This window comes from Patella vulgata, chromosome 1 (assembly GCF_932274485.2).
Source record: "Patella vulgata chromosome 1, xgPatVulg1.2, whole genome shotgun sequence".
Lineage (NCBI taxonomy): Eukaryota > Metazoa > Mollusca > Gastropoda > Patellidae > Patella > Patella vulgata.
In genome coordinates this window covers 25968537-25985317 of record NC_065879.2, presented here as the reverse complement: position 1 = coordinate 25985317, position 16781 = coordinate 25968537, and the positions used below count along the sequence as shown (strand labels likewise).

Here is a 16781-nt window from a genome sequence, read left to right as displayed (position 1 = left end):
CTTCTGCAGATCCAACGCATCACGTATTTGATGCTTTATCTGATGTTATAGGCTGTTCTATATATGCTATACTATACAATTGGTCCCACACCCTGTTAATATAATGTCAATGTGGCAATCAAGTATATAGGCATACGAGGCTAATGTTCACATTTTCAATTGAAAAAAAAAATCCTTGCTTATCGGTTATATTTTAAAAGAACAGACATCTTTAAATGAATTCGTGATTCAAGATTTAGCCCTTTTCCATATTCATATAATACCGGTCGTTAAGAAACGGATCTAATTAGTACCCGAAACCATGTAACTACGGTGAGACAGTCGTATTGGACGAGCCAAGTATACTAATTGTAGGCTACTCGCCAACATAACAGTGAAGCATAACAACCAGCTGTTTTTATCTTCACTCCTCTCATCGACACATAAAATGATGACGTAGGCGTATTTGTCTTTACTTGGACAGTTCTAATTATTATTGTTTCTCGAAGACATTTATTGACGTAGTAGCCAAGGCTTTCTTTCATTGATTTCCGGCTGCCATAATACCCGTCTCTGTCAATGACATGTCTATCCGGTGAAAGCTGAAAACATTTCTCTTTCAAAGTATTAAATGATGTTTTTCTTGCCAAGATAATGTTCTCCATATCAGATCTAACCGCCCATTTTAGGGCTACCGTGATTCCCAATTATATGTTCATTACACCTTGTTGTAGGTTAAGTTGTTTGTCACCAGAAAAGTAAAGCAATGACCTATTAATTTACCTCGTGTGGTGTACCTCAAAATACGGAGTCATTTGGAAATGATCACGAAATTTACGTAAAGGTACGTCAGATGAAAAAAAAATACATTGATAGTTTAATTTAGTGATTCAACGAACACGACTAGCCAGTGGTTTTCTACACGAGGACAGTCCTATACCATATAGAAATTCGTATCCACCTAAAATATACAATAAGGGGACTATAGGACATCTACTGCACACCTATATTACCCCTATGTTTCAGTCAACGTAACATTCCCGTTTCGTCAGTGTTTTTGGGCGGAAGCGGGCGTCCTACCTTTCCGGATAACACCGTCGGGGATTGGTGAATATCGATCGGGTTCGTACTTTATGACCCACAATACTTAAAAACAGATTTGAAAAATAGTACATTAAAGGTGTAGCCTCTACAGGGTTCCGGAACGGGGTGGTCGAACTCCGTCATGGAAGGCAGCAGAACACTGAATATATCATCGTTACACACTAAGATCTTGGTTCCTTTTGATAATCGCGCATATCCAAACTTAACTTCCTGGATTATGGCCCCTGATTGTTCGAAAAATCGCATTTTTAGCTTCCGGATTCTCTAGATGTCACAATTGGTTTTTTTCCGATTTTAAAAACCGTTTAAAATATATCACCATTCCACCATAATGAAGGTTGAATTCGAATTGAATTTGAATTGAAACTGCCCAACAAAATGGGCGCTCTTTGTACGTAAATTGTGTAAAAGTGTGTAATATGAAGGTTGCGGACCCTCTAGAGGTTACAATTTTCATCCGATTTTGACGAAACTTGAAATGCATGTTCATAACCCAAAGATCTCGGTTACTTTCGATATTCGCGCATATCAGACCATATCTTCCTGGATTATGGCCACTGATTGTCCAAAAAATCAAATTATTTTTTTAGCTCGTTCTCAGCCCATCTCTTGCAAAATGTAGGCGTATCTTGCATGGCAACCGCTTGCTTACGAAACATAACAAAGAACTGGAACAAGAAATTGAGTTTAGAAACACGCACTTTAGACAACTTAACAATTGTTTTAAGAACCTTGTAAAAGTAAAATGAAACTACTGCTAGTATCATGTTCTTGCCTAACCCGGGTGTTTCAGAGATATTATTTGTACTAAACCAAAAGATGCCGCAAAATAAAACGAACGTAATTTCTTAAGTTGCTGTAATAACCAAAAGCTAAATATTACTGTTATTGAGAATCGTCAACAATAGATTATTTACGGCTGTAATAGTTGATAGATGTGTAGAGAATTTCACGTGCGATGGCTATTTATGAACTCGTGTTCTGAGTGCTATCACACCGCGTGACTAGACAGAAATCACTTCGAGACGTGTGAGTTCAACTTTCAGTAGGACATAGGGTAAAAATAACATTTGCAAACAGAAATGGCTGAAAGGTTTCTTATGATCATCTCATCATATTACTATAACAATTGAAGCAAGCATCTAAGCCATCAAATACTAAGCTCGACTTTGTTAATTCAAATTATTGATTGTTCAAAGAATTTGGATTTGCCATGGATATATTCTTGTTTGTTATAGTAGTTGAAGATGCATTATTTAAGAGCTAATTCTTCCTATTTCATTTCGACGTCAAATGTGATATGTCATTAATTTGACATTTATTCATATGTCAAGCCCATACTTAACTTTCTAGAGCATTGGATGGCTGTGATTTTCAGCGGATTTAAACACAATCGTTTATTACTAATTTAATTAGGAAGTGGATAATTGGGACTTTGTTTATTATTGTAACAAAGGTAACAATGACAATTGAAACTACACTATTCTTCGAATGGTGATAACTTCGTCTAGAATGAAGTAATTTGTCTGAAATTTCATCAATATATTCCCTTTTCGTTATTTTAGCAAGAACTGTCAGCTCTTTATCAAATTCTTACATAATGCATCGTTAATGGAGTTAGTGGGTAGTACAGTCTGTATCATATTCACTGTCAATAATATAAATTAAATCAATTACGTGGGATTCATAAGGTGTTATTATATTCCCCCGCCTTTCGAAGAAAGCAGGGGACTATTAAAATGGGTTCGTCCGGCTGCCTTTCCGTCTGTCCGTCACACTTTTTGGGACACAATAACTCTCATTCTAATTGAGCTAGAATGTTCAAACTTGGTGAAGGTGTTTATTAGGTGAATGCCTTGACGGAGTTCGAAGATGAGCATTTTCTGCGTAGGGTAAACAGAGATAAGCAATTTGATTGGTTGATGCTTTGGGGCACGATATCTTTGGTTATAATTAAGTGAGAGTGATGAAACTCTGAGTAGAGTCATCATATCATTACCTTGACCAAGTTCGATGATGAGAATTTTCTGCTTAGGCTAAGGAGCGATAAGCAATTTGATTGGTCAAGACTTTTGAACATAACAACCTTGCTTTTAATTGAGATAGAATGTTTAAACTTGATGTAGATTGTAGATGTTCATTAGGTGAATGTCTTGACTGAGTTCAATGATTAACATTTCAAGCTAAAGCTAAGCAATTTCATTGGTCGGTGCTTTGGGACAAGATAACTTTGATTCCATCTGATAGAGAGTGATGAAACTTAGTGTATTGTTGATAATCAGTTTGATTGCTTGATACTTTTGAAAAAAATAAATGTGCAATTAATTTTAATATGTGTCATCTATTTATTTTGGGATTTCGGTGGGGGACATCAGACCTCACTGCTGGCTTGTTTTCCTTAGCTAACTTTACTGGTATTTGATTATTGTTTTCTGTAATGATATTGCACTTTTATTAAGTTTCAAAATAGATACCATATGAAAACCAAATGGATACATTATGTAACTGCTAATTCTCCCTATTGCAAGTTTTCTTTTTGGCTTTAAATGTTATATAAATTATTATTTAGACATTTATTCACATGTCAAGCCTACAGACTATCTGGTGGCTGACATTTAAACAGGGAAAAGTTAAACTGCAAGACCAGCTACTGCTCCACGCTGTAGGCATCATTTCCAACATATTTCAAGTTAAGCTAAGACGAAGGAAAATGGTTCTACGAGTAAGCATGTCATGCCTTGTGGACGACAGACATCAGTACTAAGTAATTCCATACATAGACATTCAGGAAAATAATAAGAAAACATATTTGATGTTTTATTGAGTTTTCTGTTATCAGATTATTAAAATAAAGCACTTGTCACAATTCCATCATATAATATTATAATCATTATAGATATTGTATGTGTATTTTTGTATATATTATGTTTACACCATTGGTTAAACTAATTTATATACATTATTCAAAATGTACAAATTTATGTTATATATAATCTAGTAATTACAATATTCTTTTTTTAAAAATATGACCATGATTATGATTAATATAACCGATATATAATACATGAACTACTAATTAAAATGAACATTTGCATATAAAAAAAATCAAGCACAATTGATCCAACCATTTATATTCAAAATACAGAGTGCAGCGGATGAACTCCCAAATACAAGCAACAAAACGTGTTCCAGTATGGAAAATGTTACCAGATATTTATGAATGTATAAACATATCTAGACTAGTCTGCTTACCTTATAGTTGACTCGCTTTTTAGATATCTATTAATGGAAAATTTAACTACAGTTTTTCCCAAATATTTATATATACCTACTCAATGCATCCAATTCTTAATAAAATTGAAATGGCAAATCAACTTGATAAAGCGGACTTTTCTGTGCCATTAGGGCAAACATCAAAATGATTATTTCCAACAACCTTCAAATTAAACCAAAATGTTTTTTATAGGATTCTAATTTCGTTTCTGAGTATTAAGCTGCAATGGGTACATATAACATATACCAGAACAATAAAAATATTACAATATTCAATTCTCAAAATTTACAAAATCTTGAGAATTTAATTATACTTTAAAAGTAATGAAATTCATGATTTATAAGCAGTATTTAATTACTAAATATCTATTAGCACATATTTGCAATAACTATTCACTTGCAATTACACAAATAAAATAGTCTGTATTGTACACAAATAAAATAGTCTGTATTGTACACAAATAACATAGTTTGTATTGTACATAAATAACACAGTCTGTATTTTAATGTAAGTGATTGTTTATATAAAATAGAATAGCATGTGTTGTATAATAAATAATATAATCTGTATAGGTGTATGTTCTGAATTGTAAATAAAGCCATAATTTTAAACTTCATATCTGTGTATCCTGTACACATAAACCAACATTCACACATCTGACCTGATTTTTCCCACACATGGGAGGACATTCTTTACAGAAAATAGCAATTCCTCAATGCTGTTTGATAATTTTCTACCTGATAAATTAAACTTGACAGGACACAGGTGTGTGTATTTTTTGTCATTGAACTAAATATAATACTTGGAAAGTAATTAAAGCACATTGTAATAATAGTTCATGAACAAGCTTGATAAAATGAAGTAACATATAAGATTTGTTCCATTACTCTCATTTTTCATAAGACTACTAAATGTTGATCAGACTTTAACAATGCTTACGGGTAGAGAAAAACACTATATAAGTGTAACTTTTCAGAAATTTACATTTGTTTTGCGCAAGAAAACAGACACAGAAGTGTTATACAGTGTGTGTAGTACTACAATCAGTATATAGCTTGTGGTCCAATATCCGATTTATACATGTAAAATCTGAAACTAGATTTGGCAAAGCTGATGAACAAAAAGACTCTAAACACACCATCAAGCATTTAAGGTCATAGGACTGTAGATACTATTGAGACAAAATATACATAAGTAAACAGAATATTAATGAAGAATAACCAGCTGTTGCCAGGCAAGATATGCCCACATTTTGCAAGAGATGGACAGAGAGCAAGCTAAAAAAAATGTGATTTTTTGTACAATAAGGGTCCATAAACAAGTTATGCATCGATATTGAAAGGAAGCAAGATCTAAACAGATATTTTAAGTTTCATCAAGATCGGATAAAAACTGTGACTTCTAGAGGGTCCACAACCTTGGTATTACATTATATACTTTTACACTATTTGCATACAAGTAGCAGCCATTTTATGAAGCAGTTTCGGTCCGGTTTTCACGAGATTTGAACTCAACCATCATTAGAATTTCGAAAGGAACCAAGATCTGTGGGAGACATATACCTATATTTCAAGTTTCGTTAAAATCCGATAAAAATTGTGACCTGTAGAATGTCCACAAACAAAATGTGAACGGACGGACACACGGGCTATGACAATATACATCCACACGAAAATGTGGGTGTATAAAAACAATGGTATCTGGTGAATAACCTGGATTCTCCTGTATTGTTCCTGGACATCCTCCTGCTTTTTCAAACCCCTTAACAATTCAGCACTTGATTAATTGCTTTATAAACAAAAACCTCTTTCATTAAATTTGACAAACTTCTTTCTCAGGTAGGTGTATATTTTCAAGCATGTTATGAATAAATATGTAGTTAGAAATGTACAGGTTTTTTAATGTCATGGTGATTCTAACTTAGCCAGTTTAAATCATCTTCATCATCATCATCTCCGAATAAAGGCGGTGGAGGCTGTTTATCCTGAAAAAATACCAGACAGTTTTATGGTGAGATAGTTACTAGTGAGTGGAAAACAGCTGCAATCATACTACCTGAATACAAAATGAAGATCTACTGTTCACTACAACATTCTCAATAATTGTCAACTGATCCCCCAAAGGTTTAATAAATTAATAAACATATATAATATATATCCATTAAAACTATAAACTATATTCTTATACTTACATCATCATCAGCCAAGTCATTTTTATTTGGTAATTTATTCGTTGTTTTATCAGATTTCTTTACTTCTTTTTTATCTTTCTTTGTTTTATCTTCTTTAAAATCTGTTCCAAATGTATCCCTTACAGTTGTATCTGTTCCAAATAATGGACTGAAATAACAAACACATGTTATCTTTAACAATAGATTTACCAAGTCTCTAATTGTGGTTTGAGGAAATTTTAATCCCTTGCAAACTATTGTTAAAGTTGAATCTCTTAAAAGAGAAAAAGAGAGAGAGAGAAATGGGGTTTAACGTCCACTCGCAAAAAAAAACTAGGTCATTTTGGGACTAACATATGGTTTAATTTTATTTCAATAATTCGCTTGCGCGTAGGGGTCTTTAGCAGTGGGAAGAAACCGGAGGACCCAGAGAAAACCCACGAGGTTGGACAGGCGACCCTACTCCTTGTAACGTACAACCGGGGATTCGAAACCACGCCAGTTGACTCAATGACAGACTTTATGATAAAGCACGCGCATGCTAACCATTCATCCATCCAACCCCCCAGAAAGAGAGAGAAATGAGGTTTAACGTCCACTCGACACAAACCAGGTCATTTCGGGACTAACATAAGGTTTTATTTTATTTCAATAATTCACTTGCGCGTAGAGGTCTTTAGCAGTGGGAGGAAACCGGAGCACCCGGAGAAAACCGACCAGGTTGGACAGGCGACCCTACTCCTTGTCACGTACAACCGGGGATTCGAAACCATCTCTTAAAAGAACAGCAGTCTAAAAATGGTTGATAAATTGAAAATTTGTTAATATTTGGCATCCATGGCAGTTCATATGTAGAATACAATCAAAATCAACCAGCGCAACCTGTAATGAACAATGAAACCTTTTGATAGGTCTCTTTTTTTAATCTAGTTGAATGCAAGCAGGGAGATCATCTACCGTTGATATTCTACTTTTGTTTTAATTAAATGTTAAATAATTAAGCCATGAAAATTTAGAGATTGCCCGAAAAATGAAAATGACGATCAGATACTTTAGATGGGGACATACAAAAATGGCTTTTTATCATCAGCCCACACTAGAAATAAGCTGACCTGTCTTCATCATCATCAAAGAGTGGTGGTGGTTCTCGGTTTGCTAAGGTTGGAACGTTTTCTACAGATGTTGATGAACTTGTTCTGGTTTTCCTGCTTTCTTCACTTTTCTTATCCATTATTTCATTACTGGAATCCTTTTTCTTCTCTTCATTTGTGGAAGATCTGGGTTTTGTTTCTGTACTGTTTGAGACCTGATTTGTTGATTTGTCATTGGAGTTCTGAGACAATGCTTTAGATTTGTCAGTATTAGAAGATAACTGATTGGAAGAAGATGGGTTAGATTCTTTAGAAGACTTATCATCTTTGTTCTCTTTAGCTGATTTTTGTTTATCTGATAAAAAGAAACAAAATCTTTTTAGTTTCTGACAGATGTGAGTAAGTAGTATTATAACATGAATACAAGACAGGTGGTTGAGTAGATCATAAGGCCTTTCATTTATGCACACCGGGGGTTCCATCCCATTTTTGTAAGTAAATGGGTTATGTAACCTGTTACAAAAATGGAAATTGACTTTATGTCACATTTTGGCATCTTGATTAAAGGAGCTAAATCTCTTAACTCAATATTTTCCATAACATTCGAAATTAAAAACACTAATTAGAATTCAGTATTGGTGAATTTCAATCAATATTGATGTATATAATTGAATATAAATAACTTTACATACATTCATACTGCATTAATTAATATGTGCTTTTGGAATCATTCTCGTCTATTTCAAGGTTCCCAAAAATAGAGCCATATGCCCTTTAACATACTTAAACCCACTTTTGTTTTTAGTAATCTTGAAGTACAAAGAAAGAGAATAAATTCTAACCTGTATTATCTAGTGCTGCTGTATGGTATGGATTACCTTTATCTCCTACAATATGATCACTTTCTTTCTTTGCATCTTTTTCATCAACAGGTTCTGTAATGTATATAAATATATATATAAGAATATTTGACAGTAGGCTATAAGTAGAGAGATCCTCTGTATACGCCTCTACAAGAGTCATGTTTCCAGTGTTTCAAAGGACTGTATAGCTGAAATACTACAAACAGGATTTTAAGAGTATTACAACATTCAGAACACAAACACTATTAGAAATGACTGTTTCTTCCATTGCTTTTTTTGCATTTGAGAAATAACATACTTTTAACAGCAAAACATACTAATGGGATTTAATATGTTTTACATTTTTCTGTAATTTAAGGAAAGAAAAGAAATAGAGTTAAATCTCCTCAACATAATACCGGGTACTTCACTTATTTTGCAACTGAGATTATTTATTTGAGACAAGAATCTAAGAAGTAACACTGGTAGTCATTATTGGAGATAATATAACCAATCTGCGTAATGCAAAAATATTTCTGACAAATAAATTTCCAATGGAACCGGATAATAACGTTCATCATGGAGCATTAACAAGATTCTATAAAACACTAGAAATAATAAATGAAAATTGTTGATATTCAATAGCTTACTTTACTTTTGTATAATTTGAATAATGCAAATACATTTCATACAAATCGGATGTGTAGAGTGTTCACATAAAAAAATTGTGAACAGATGGACTAATGGGCAGAGATGATAGCAAAGTATGACCACATTTCCATGTTGGTGTATAAAAAAAAAATATTATAGACTTAAATTGCCTAATGTAAAAGCCCACAATGAATTAAATAAGCGAGCATCAACCACTGAGTCTGCCATTCATATTGCAGTTTGTCATTAATCAATACTCTAATATATCCAGTAATGCCACGTTGAAAGTGTCATGACTAAATGAACATTGACAGATTATCAAAAATCACTCAAAGTTTTATTATTTAACACCTTTTTTCAATGTACAAGAAAATTTCATACAAAAACACAGCGAGGAGATCAAGTGTGAACATGCTTTACAACAAAAAAATAGGGAAATATACACCACTACAATATTTGGTAATAAATAAATTCTCATAAGAAAATGTTTTACTATATTTATTATACATGTATAACCAAATTACCTAATTTTTTTACTTCCCTGTACAGAATTAGATTTTTACGATAAATAAACTTATTAAAGATGGCATGATAAAGAAAATATATGACATGCTAAATTGTACCAAAAGAAATCAGTGATAAAATTACCAAGAGAACCTGAGCTATTACTGGCCTGTTACTTTTTTTATGTTCTGACATTTTCATTCTGTTTTTCATCTTAATTTTCAAAGGATAAGCTTCAGACAAGTAATTCCCTCAGCAAAGGAAAAAACCTTTTTTCTACCCACAACTTGCACAAGGATAATTGTGCTTGAAATTCGTATACACGATTCATGATTGAGCCAATTTCAATTTCTATTTTATCTCACAGAAAAGAAAAATGTTTGAAGAAGGAACTTTTTCTAATGGCTTTCCACAGATTAAAGAAATTATACAACAGTCTAAAAGGTAAGGAGTTTTTTTTCCTTCATGTAATTGAGTTAATTATAAGCAATTTTGTACTGAAATCTTTTTTCTTTATACAAACCTAATTCTGGACAGACATGTAGGATGAATAGTACTTTGAAATCTGAACTAGCGTTTGCCATGCAAGATACGTCCACATTTTGCCAGAGATGGACAGAGAACAAGCCAAAACAAGCCAACAGTGAGGCTAATGTCCCCCACCGAAATCCATAAATAAATAGGCAATGAAGCATACAACAAACAGCAGCTAAATCGTCTGAGCGGTCGATAAGGCTTGTTTCATAATTATGTAATGGGGGGCATTTACATGACAATTTCATACAGATCAGATTATAATTTTCTTTGTTTAAGTGTTCACAAGGTTCTTCAAATGGAAACAAGGGCCTTAACTCTGGAAGTAATTAATACAAATTGCTGAAAATTCAATACACGTCTTTGTTTCACTAATATAAATTTCATACAGATCAAATGATAACTTTTGTTGTTAAAGCATACACAAGGTGCAACAAAGTGAAACAAGGGCCATAACTACAGAAAAAATTAAAGGAAATTATTGAAATTAAACAGGATTCTTCATCTCACTAATGTAAATAATATGTTTTAATTTCAAAATAATAAGATGATAAATGTAGTCTGTAGAGTGTTCACAAGAAATTGTGGATGACGGACGGGGACGAAGACAATATACGACCACATTTCCATCTTGGCCTACATTTCCATCTTGGCGTATAAAAATGATAAATAAAGAGAGTAGTATTAAAAAATGAAATTTAATTAACCAATATAAAGAACTGCAGTATACAGTAAATTTTTTGTTAAGCCATGTACAAAAGATTAAATAAATATAAAAAAATAATATAACAAAAGAAATAGTAAAGATTTTCTACAAGCAAAGTTTATAAGAATTAGATAATCAAAGAATACTCCAGGCATTGCCATTTGTTTATATTTTATTCATTATCTATTACAAATCCATTTCCACTTATTTAGGAAATTGAGATGGTGACTCTGATTCTCTAAGGGTAACTGTTAGTTGCTATTTATGTACAATACTCATACTACAATTGACTTGAATTAAATTGAATAGCATGTAAAACTACTTGTTTATACAATTTGACTGATAATATCACATACTGTGTTTTACTTTCTAAATTAAAGTTGGAATGATTTGTATTTTAGGTTGCACATTTTTTAAATTATTTTAAAGTAGCTATGTCTCTAACTCAATATCATCAAAAATCTTCGACATTGAAAACACGAATTATTTGTCAATTCAAATCAACATTGGTCTTGTTATCTTACAGGGAAAAGGTGGGCTTCTGATATCCAATATTCAAGACAAAATAAACATTTTACCATTGGTACACGAATCGTGTACCATAATGTGTTTCAGCGCCATTTTGAACAGGGGACTCAAAGAACAGGGCTACACATATTCCACAAGTCATGTCAAATGGTGAAGCTATATTCTTATCTGGGGAGCATGCGCAATAAATACCCTCGGTGTAGACTGGGAAAACCAGACGCTAAAGATTGCCATTCACATGAGACTTCTGGCGTATTTCGCCGAACATAACTGATTAGAAATTACAGTAAAAACAGAAACGATTGAATGTAAATCAGTTTATATACATTCATATTACATTATTATATGCGTTGCGACCCATTTTTGTCAATTTCTAGGTCCCAAATATTAGCGATTTAGCTCCTTTAATATTATATAATGTTTATTTTATAAACAGATGGTAATGGCTGGAGCTTTCTTTTACACAGCATTAATTAGACCCCTTACATGTATTGAACTCAGCAAGTTATTTAGTAAGACTAAGACATTAAGAAACAATGGACCTCTGCATTAGGATTTAATAAGAGGAAGAATAATATCATATATATTAGATAAACACGTATTTAATCAATCTTACTCCTTAAAGGATCGGTTGGCTTCGATTTGTCGAGTTTCTCAGAGTATAATCTGTTTCCTTTATCTCCTGTTATATGTGCTGTGCCAGATGTCAAGTGTGGGGTTACTGGTTTGGGTTTTGGTGCTTGGACTTCATGGGTTTTCTTTGGTTTAATTTCTGGTTTGGTATTTGTAGGTGGAGCTGCATGAGCTACAACCGATTCTGTTTTTGCAAAAGATTCTGCTACAACTGAAATAGCAGATATTTGATTCATAAAAATAAAGGATTTTGAAAATGCAAACAGAAAGCTATTTCATATAACTAAATTCTAATTAGACATTTTAGAAAATCGATGAATAATTTTATAGGACTTAGCTATTTTAATTTCTTCGTAAAATATGTACATCTTATTTCTTTACTGCTGTTTCAAACATTTTAAAAAAATAGACAATACAAAGCAAAAGAAAAAGAAAAACAATCAAATCAATGTCAGTATATTATTGTAGATACTTTACATAGTTTCTCGGACAAGCCTTTCATATTGTGCTACATCAAAGATGCGTTGTGCAAGATTTAGATAAAGAGATGGCCGTTCTTGATATAAGTGGCTCGCTTCTCAATTTTTAAATTAAATCATTAAATTTCGATCATATTTCAAAAAGTTGATTATAGGCTTGTCATGTGAATAAATGTCTAAATAAAAATTTATAAAACATTTGAAGCCAAAATAAAAACCTGCAATAGGCAGATTTGGCTCTTACATAATACATCTTTAATTTGGCACAGAATAAATTCAGCTGAATCCAAATTAATGAATGAATGAAATGGGGTTTTAAACACTGCTGTTCTGCTCCAACCTCGTATTAAATAAGTTGCTACAGGTTTAGATTATCATAATGAATCAGGGGAATTTTCATAGACAAATCTATACATTTGAGTAAACTAATAATCTAACCTAGTTCTGTGCTAATTTGAGATAAATCTGCCAATCTGACACTGTGATACACTTATGTTTTATTAAATTCATTATGAGTGACAAGGCCTCTCTAAGGGAAAAAGTATTCCTTTTTCTTGCAGAAGCCATGCAAACTAATGTAAGGGAAATCAAGAGAATAACTGTTTATTTGCTTTGGATCTCATTTAGCTTCTTCTTCAAATAAATGTCATATTTTCTTGATGATCTTACCTGGTTTAAGATTATCCAATTCCTCAGTGTAATATCTGTTTCCTTTATCTCCCACTATGTGATCTGACTTCTTGTCTATTTTACTTACAGCCACTTTAATACAATATATTTATATTGATACAAGACTAACATCCAGGGCTTACTTCAAAATAATTTATTGTAATTCTACTGTCCCTGCCACATGGATTACAAACTGCAATATTGCCACTGATCTTAAATTGATAAGAACTCTTTCATTTGGGAAAGAAATGAAATTTGATGTGTTGATTTGTAAAGTGGAAATCTGCCTACATTTTCAAATCAGATGTTCTTAAAATACAATCCACTTAGTGGAGTCATTAGAAGATGTTTTCAGTTGGAAAGGTCTAGTTCAAAGAAAGTTTTTATAAAGGTAAATAAAGTGACTATGTCAGTTTCTCCCAATTTTTTTATTTTAACTCATTTTAATTTTCATTCAATCTATTATCAATATCTATATGTTTTAGTATAGAAATAAAATTCCTAATAGAATCAGCACAGGTATTCAACAATATAAACATCAGATCACTGTAGTACGGTAAAAGTTGAAAAAGAGAAAGTTATAGATACAAATTATATACAGCAAATAATTTGTTATGCAGTTAAATTTAAGTGTTAGTAACACAGAAAAAAAACATAAATTAAGACAGTGAATATATTTTTAATTTAAAGGGACAATAACACTCTTGCTGGCTTGAAAGCTCCAGAAAATAAATAATATCTCTATCTAAGTACTAGATGTTTAAGTGTCCTACCTGTTGTGTAAATTAACCATTACATCCTATTTTACTTGTCCAGAGGGTTCGAAAATATTTTTAAATCGAAGTTTCATTTGAAAAGGTTTACGTTAGACGTTTCAAACCATCATGTTGAATTTTTCAAATTTTTTAAATAAGGTGTGTTAAGATGAAATTTGTATCATCAATTAATTGAAATATTCTAAAACAGTACAATTTGTTGACCAGAATAAAGATTGGGACATATTATTCAGTTACAACAAGAGTGGTATTGAGCCTTTAATACATGGATGTCCAGATGAAACATGGGCCCTTCTTCACGAAAACTTAAACTAAGATACAATCGAAATTTTAAGAAATACTGCAATTCGATTGGCTGACCAGTAAAATCAATTTGCATATATCCAATGAAGTTGCAGTATTTCTTAAAATCTCGGTTGTAACTTAGTTTAAGTTTTCGTGAATAAGGGCCCTGACCTGGGATAAATGAATGGAGAGTAGATGTCAAATTTTTTTTCCCTTTTCTAGCTATATCAACATTGATATCCTTACAAAGCCACAACATCCTAATTAATAATCAGGAAAATAATGCATTAAAAAATTTGATAGCATTGTCTCTGAATTTAATCACATTTGTTTGACAATACTGTTGTGTAGATCATTCACAAAATCTTATAAATTTAAATTTAAATGGGAGAATAACTGTGATTCGCAAATCATGAATAACGCATTCAAAAGGGGTTATTGTTTTTATGTCCGAATTTAAATGTGGACAAAACTCTGAAAGGTGTTTACATTAAAAGTTGGAAAGACCCATGGACACAGGTGACACATTAAATGTGGGAATATAAAAACGTATTTTCTTAATTAAAATTAAAATTATTTCCCTAATGCGAGTAACTCTTTCTACACTTATTAAAGCTATTGTTAATGTACCATAATAGAATCTATTTAATGGTAAAATATAAATAGAGACCCCAAAAAAGTGGATTTCAAACATGCCCACAGGCAAAAAGATGTCTGTACTGTCTGTAAAGGAACTGAAAGCTAATGCTTCATGCACAAATAATATCTATTCAAAAAAGAAAATGATTAAATTATTGTCAAGAGATCATTCTTTACGGTAACTGAAAACATGAGCATAACAAGTACAGTAATGGACTTCATTTTGACCACTTCATTTGCAAGCTAAGTATTTACAAGTGAAATAATTATTCTTCCTCAAAGGTATCACATGTCCATAAAATCACAGCTTTGGCTAGTGTAGCTCCCACTAGGCTTTGGCAACATTCATTGCATCTAATTAAAACCATAATGAAACAAAAACCAGAATGAAATAAAGATACAAAAAATTAACAGCGTTATAGTGAAGCAATCAGTGTATACAACATGCACATGTAGAAATATACAACTAAAGCAGAACAGATTATAGATTGATTCAATACTAATCACCATAAACACATGCTCAATGCTACTCTATATAAAAGGATTAGTATGCATTAGAATATTACAGCAACACGTATCTTACCAGGAGCATGTTTATCAGGTTTATTAAGCTGATCAAGTTTTTCAGAATAAATTCTGTTTCCTTTATCTCCTGTAGGGTGATCTTTTGTAGGTATTACTTTAGCCGGTTTCACTGTGAAAATTTATTACAAAATAAGTTTATGTAATCTGTAATGCATGTAATATACAAAATTGCAAACAAATGGATTGGTGTTTATTGAACATGTTGTGTTCACTGGTAACCAATTTATTCATACTATATACAGCTAGTTTGACAACTGAAATAAGCTGAAAATTTTACCTGGTTTTTGATTAGAACTAGGTGGACCAGCTTCTACTACTGATGATTCTGTTTTACCAAATGATTCTTCCACAACAGGTGCTAGAACATTAAAGTTAATATTTATGAAATAAGGGACCATGTATCACCCAGCAAACACAGCCCAAAACTGTTTTTATACATCCAGCAGGTACCTTTTGATCCCAAAATGATCCGACCTTTCCAAATGTTTTTTTTAAATGTCAGAGGGTAAGATTGCCATCAAACTTATGTTGATATTTGACTGTCATCCCAAAGTATTTGCTAAAATATCAACACTCTTTCTTATCTAGAGGAAAGGGACATGACTTTTTAAAAACATGAAAATGAAAGGAACTATATACTAAAATATAAGTTCATAGATATTTTGCTAACAGACTTGTAATATGCTGACAATCGCTTTTAACTACCAGGTATAGTAGACACTCATCTGTATATTATACCTCAAATTTCCTCACAAACCTTGGATTCCTTTTCCATGCAAGATAACTCAACCCTTGCTAGATTAAAGTCTCTGATCATCATTTGAGGTATTTTATCCCTTGTAAACTACAATATTGTTCAAGTTGAATCTCTAAAAGGAATATACATACCAGGAAGTGTATCTGTGGTGGTAGCTGAAGGGGGTGGAACTGAATGAACTGACAACGTTTCAACTTTACCAACTGTTTCTTCTACGACACCACCTTTAAACAGAAATCTAATCAACGATCGTATGTCTTCACAGGTCACATAATGACTTATGGGAAATGGATTGAAACGGGGCTTATTGTTCTGCACCAACAGGGAATGAAGATAGATGACTTAGGGCAAATACTGACTCAATCCACCAGTTACCAATGCATTCAGCATATTTTAAATACTTGATAAAATTCATTTTTCTTCTCAACCATATCATAAAAAAAACACAACAAAAATCTCTGTATGACCTCTGACAACACAATTTGGTGTTATTTTGTCCAGACCATAGTCATTATAGTTGAAGCAGAGACCCTATAGATGGCAATTCTCTAATTCATATATTGTGTATGTTCCCA

At 32.3% G+C, this 16781-nt stretch overlaps 1 protein-coding gene across 5 annotated transcripts in view; it reads right to left on the bottom strand.

Moving 5' to 3' along the window:
• Positions 1-3882: 3882 nt before the first annotated feature.
• LOC126808618 (FK506-binding protein 15) overlaps positions 3883-16781 on the bottom strand; it is a 60507-nt gene continuing 47608 nt past the window's right edge. For 4 of the 5 annotated variants that reach the window (XM_050533477.2, XM_050533478.2, XM_056098304.1 and 1 more), the window contains 9 exons: positions 16338-16430; positions 15727-15807; positions 15448-15558; positions 13165-13257; positions 12000-12227; positions 8461-8553; positions 7640-7973; positions 6549-6696; positions 3883-6341 (listed from right to left, as the gene is read on the bottom strand). In XM_050533477.2, the coding sequence (XP_050389434.1) occupies positions 6273-6341; positions 6549-6696; positions 7640-7973; positions 8461-8553; positions 12000-12227; positions 13165-13257; positions 15448-15558; positions 15727-15807; positions 16338-16430 (1250 nt within the window). In that variant the 3' untranslated portion in view covers positions 3883-6272. The remainder of the gene's footprint in view (positions 6342-6548; positions 6697-7639; positions 7974-8460; positions 8554-11999; positions 12228-13164; positions 13258-15447; positions 15559-15726; positions 15808-16337; positions 16431-16781) is intronic. The other variant, XM_050533479.2, reaches the window with a different exon arrangement.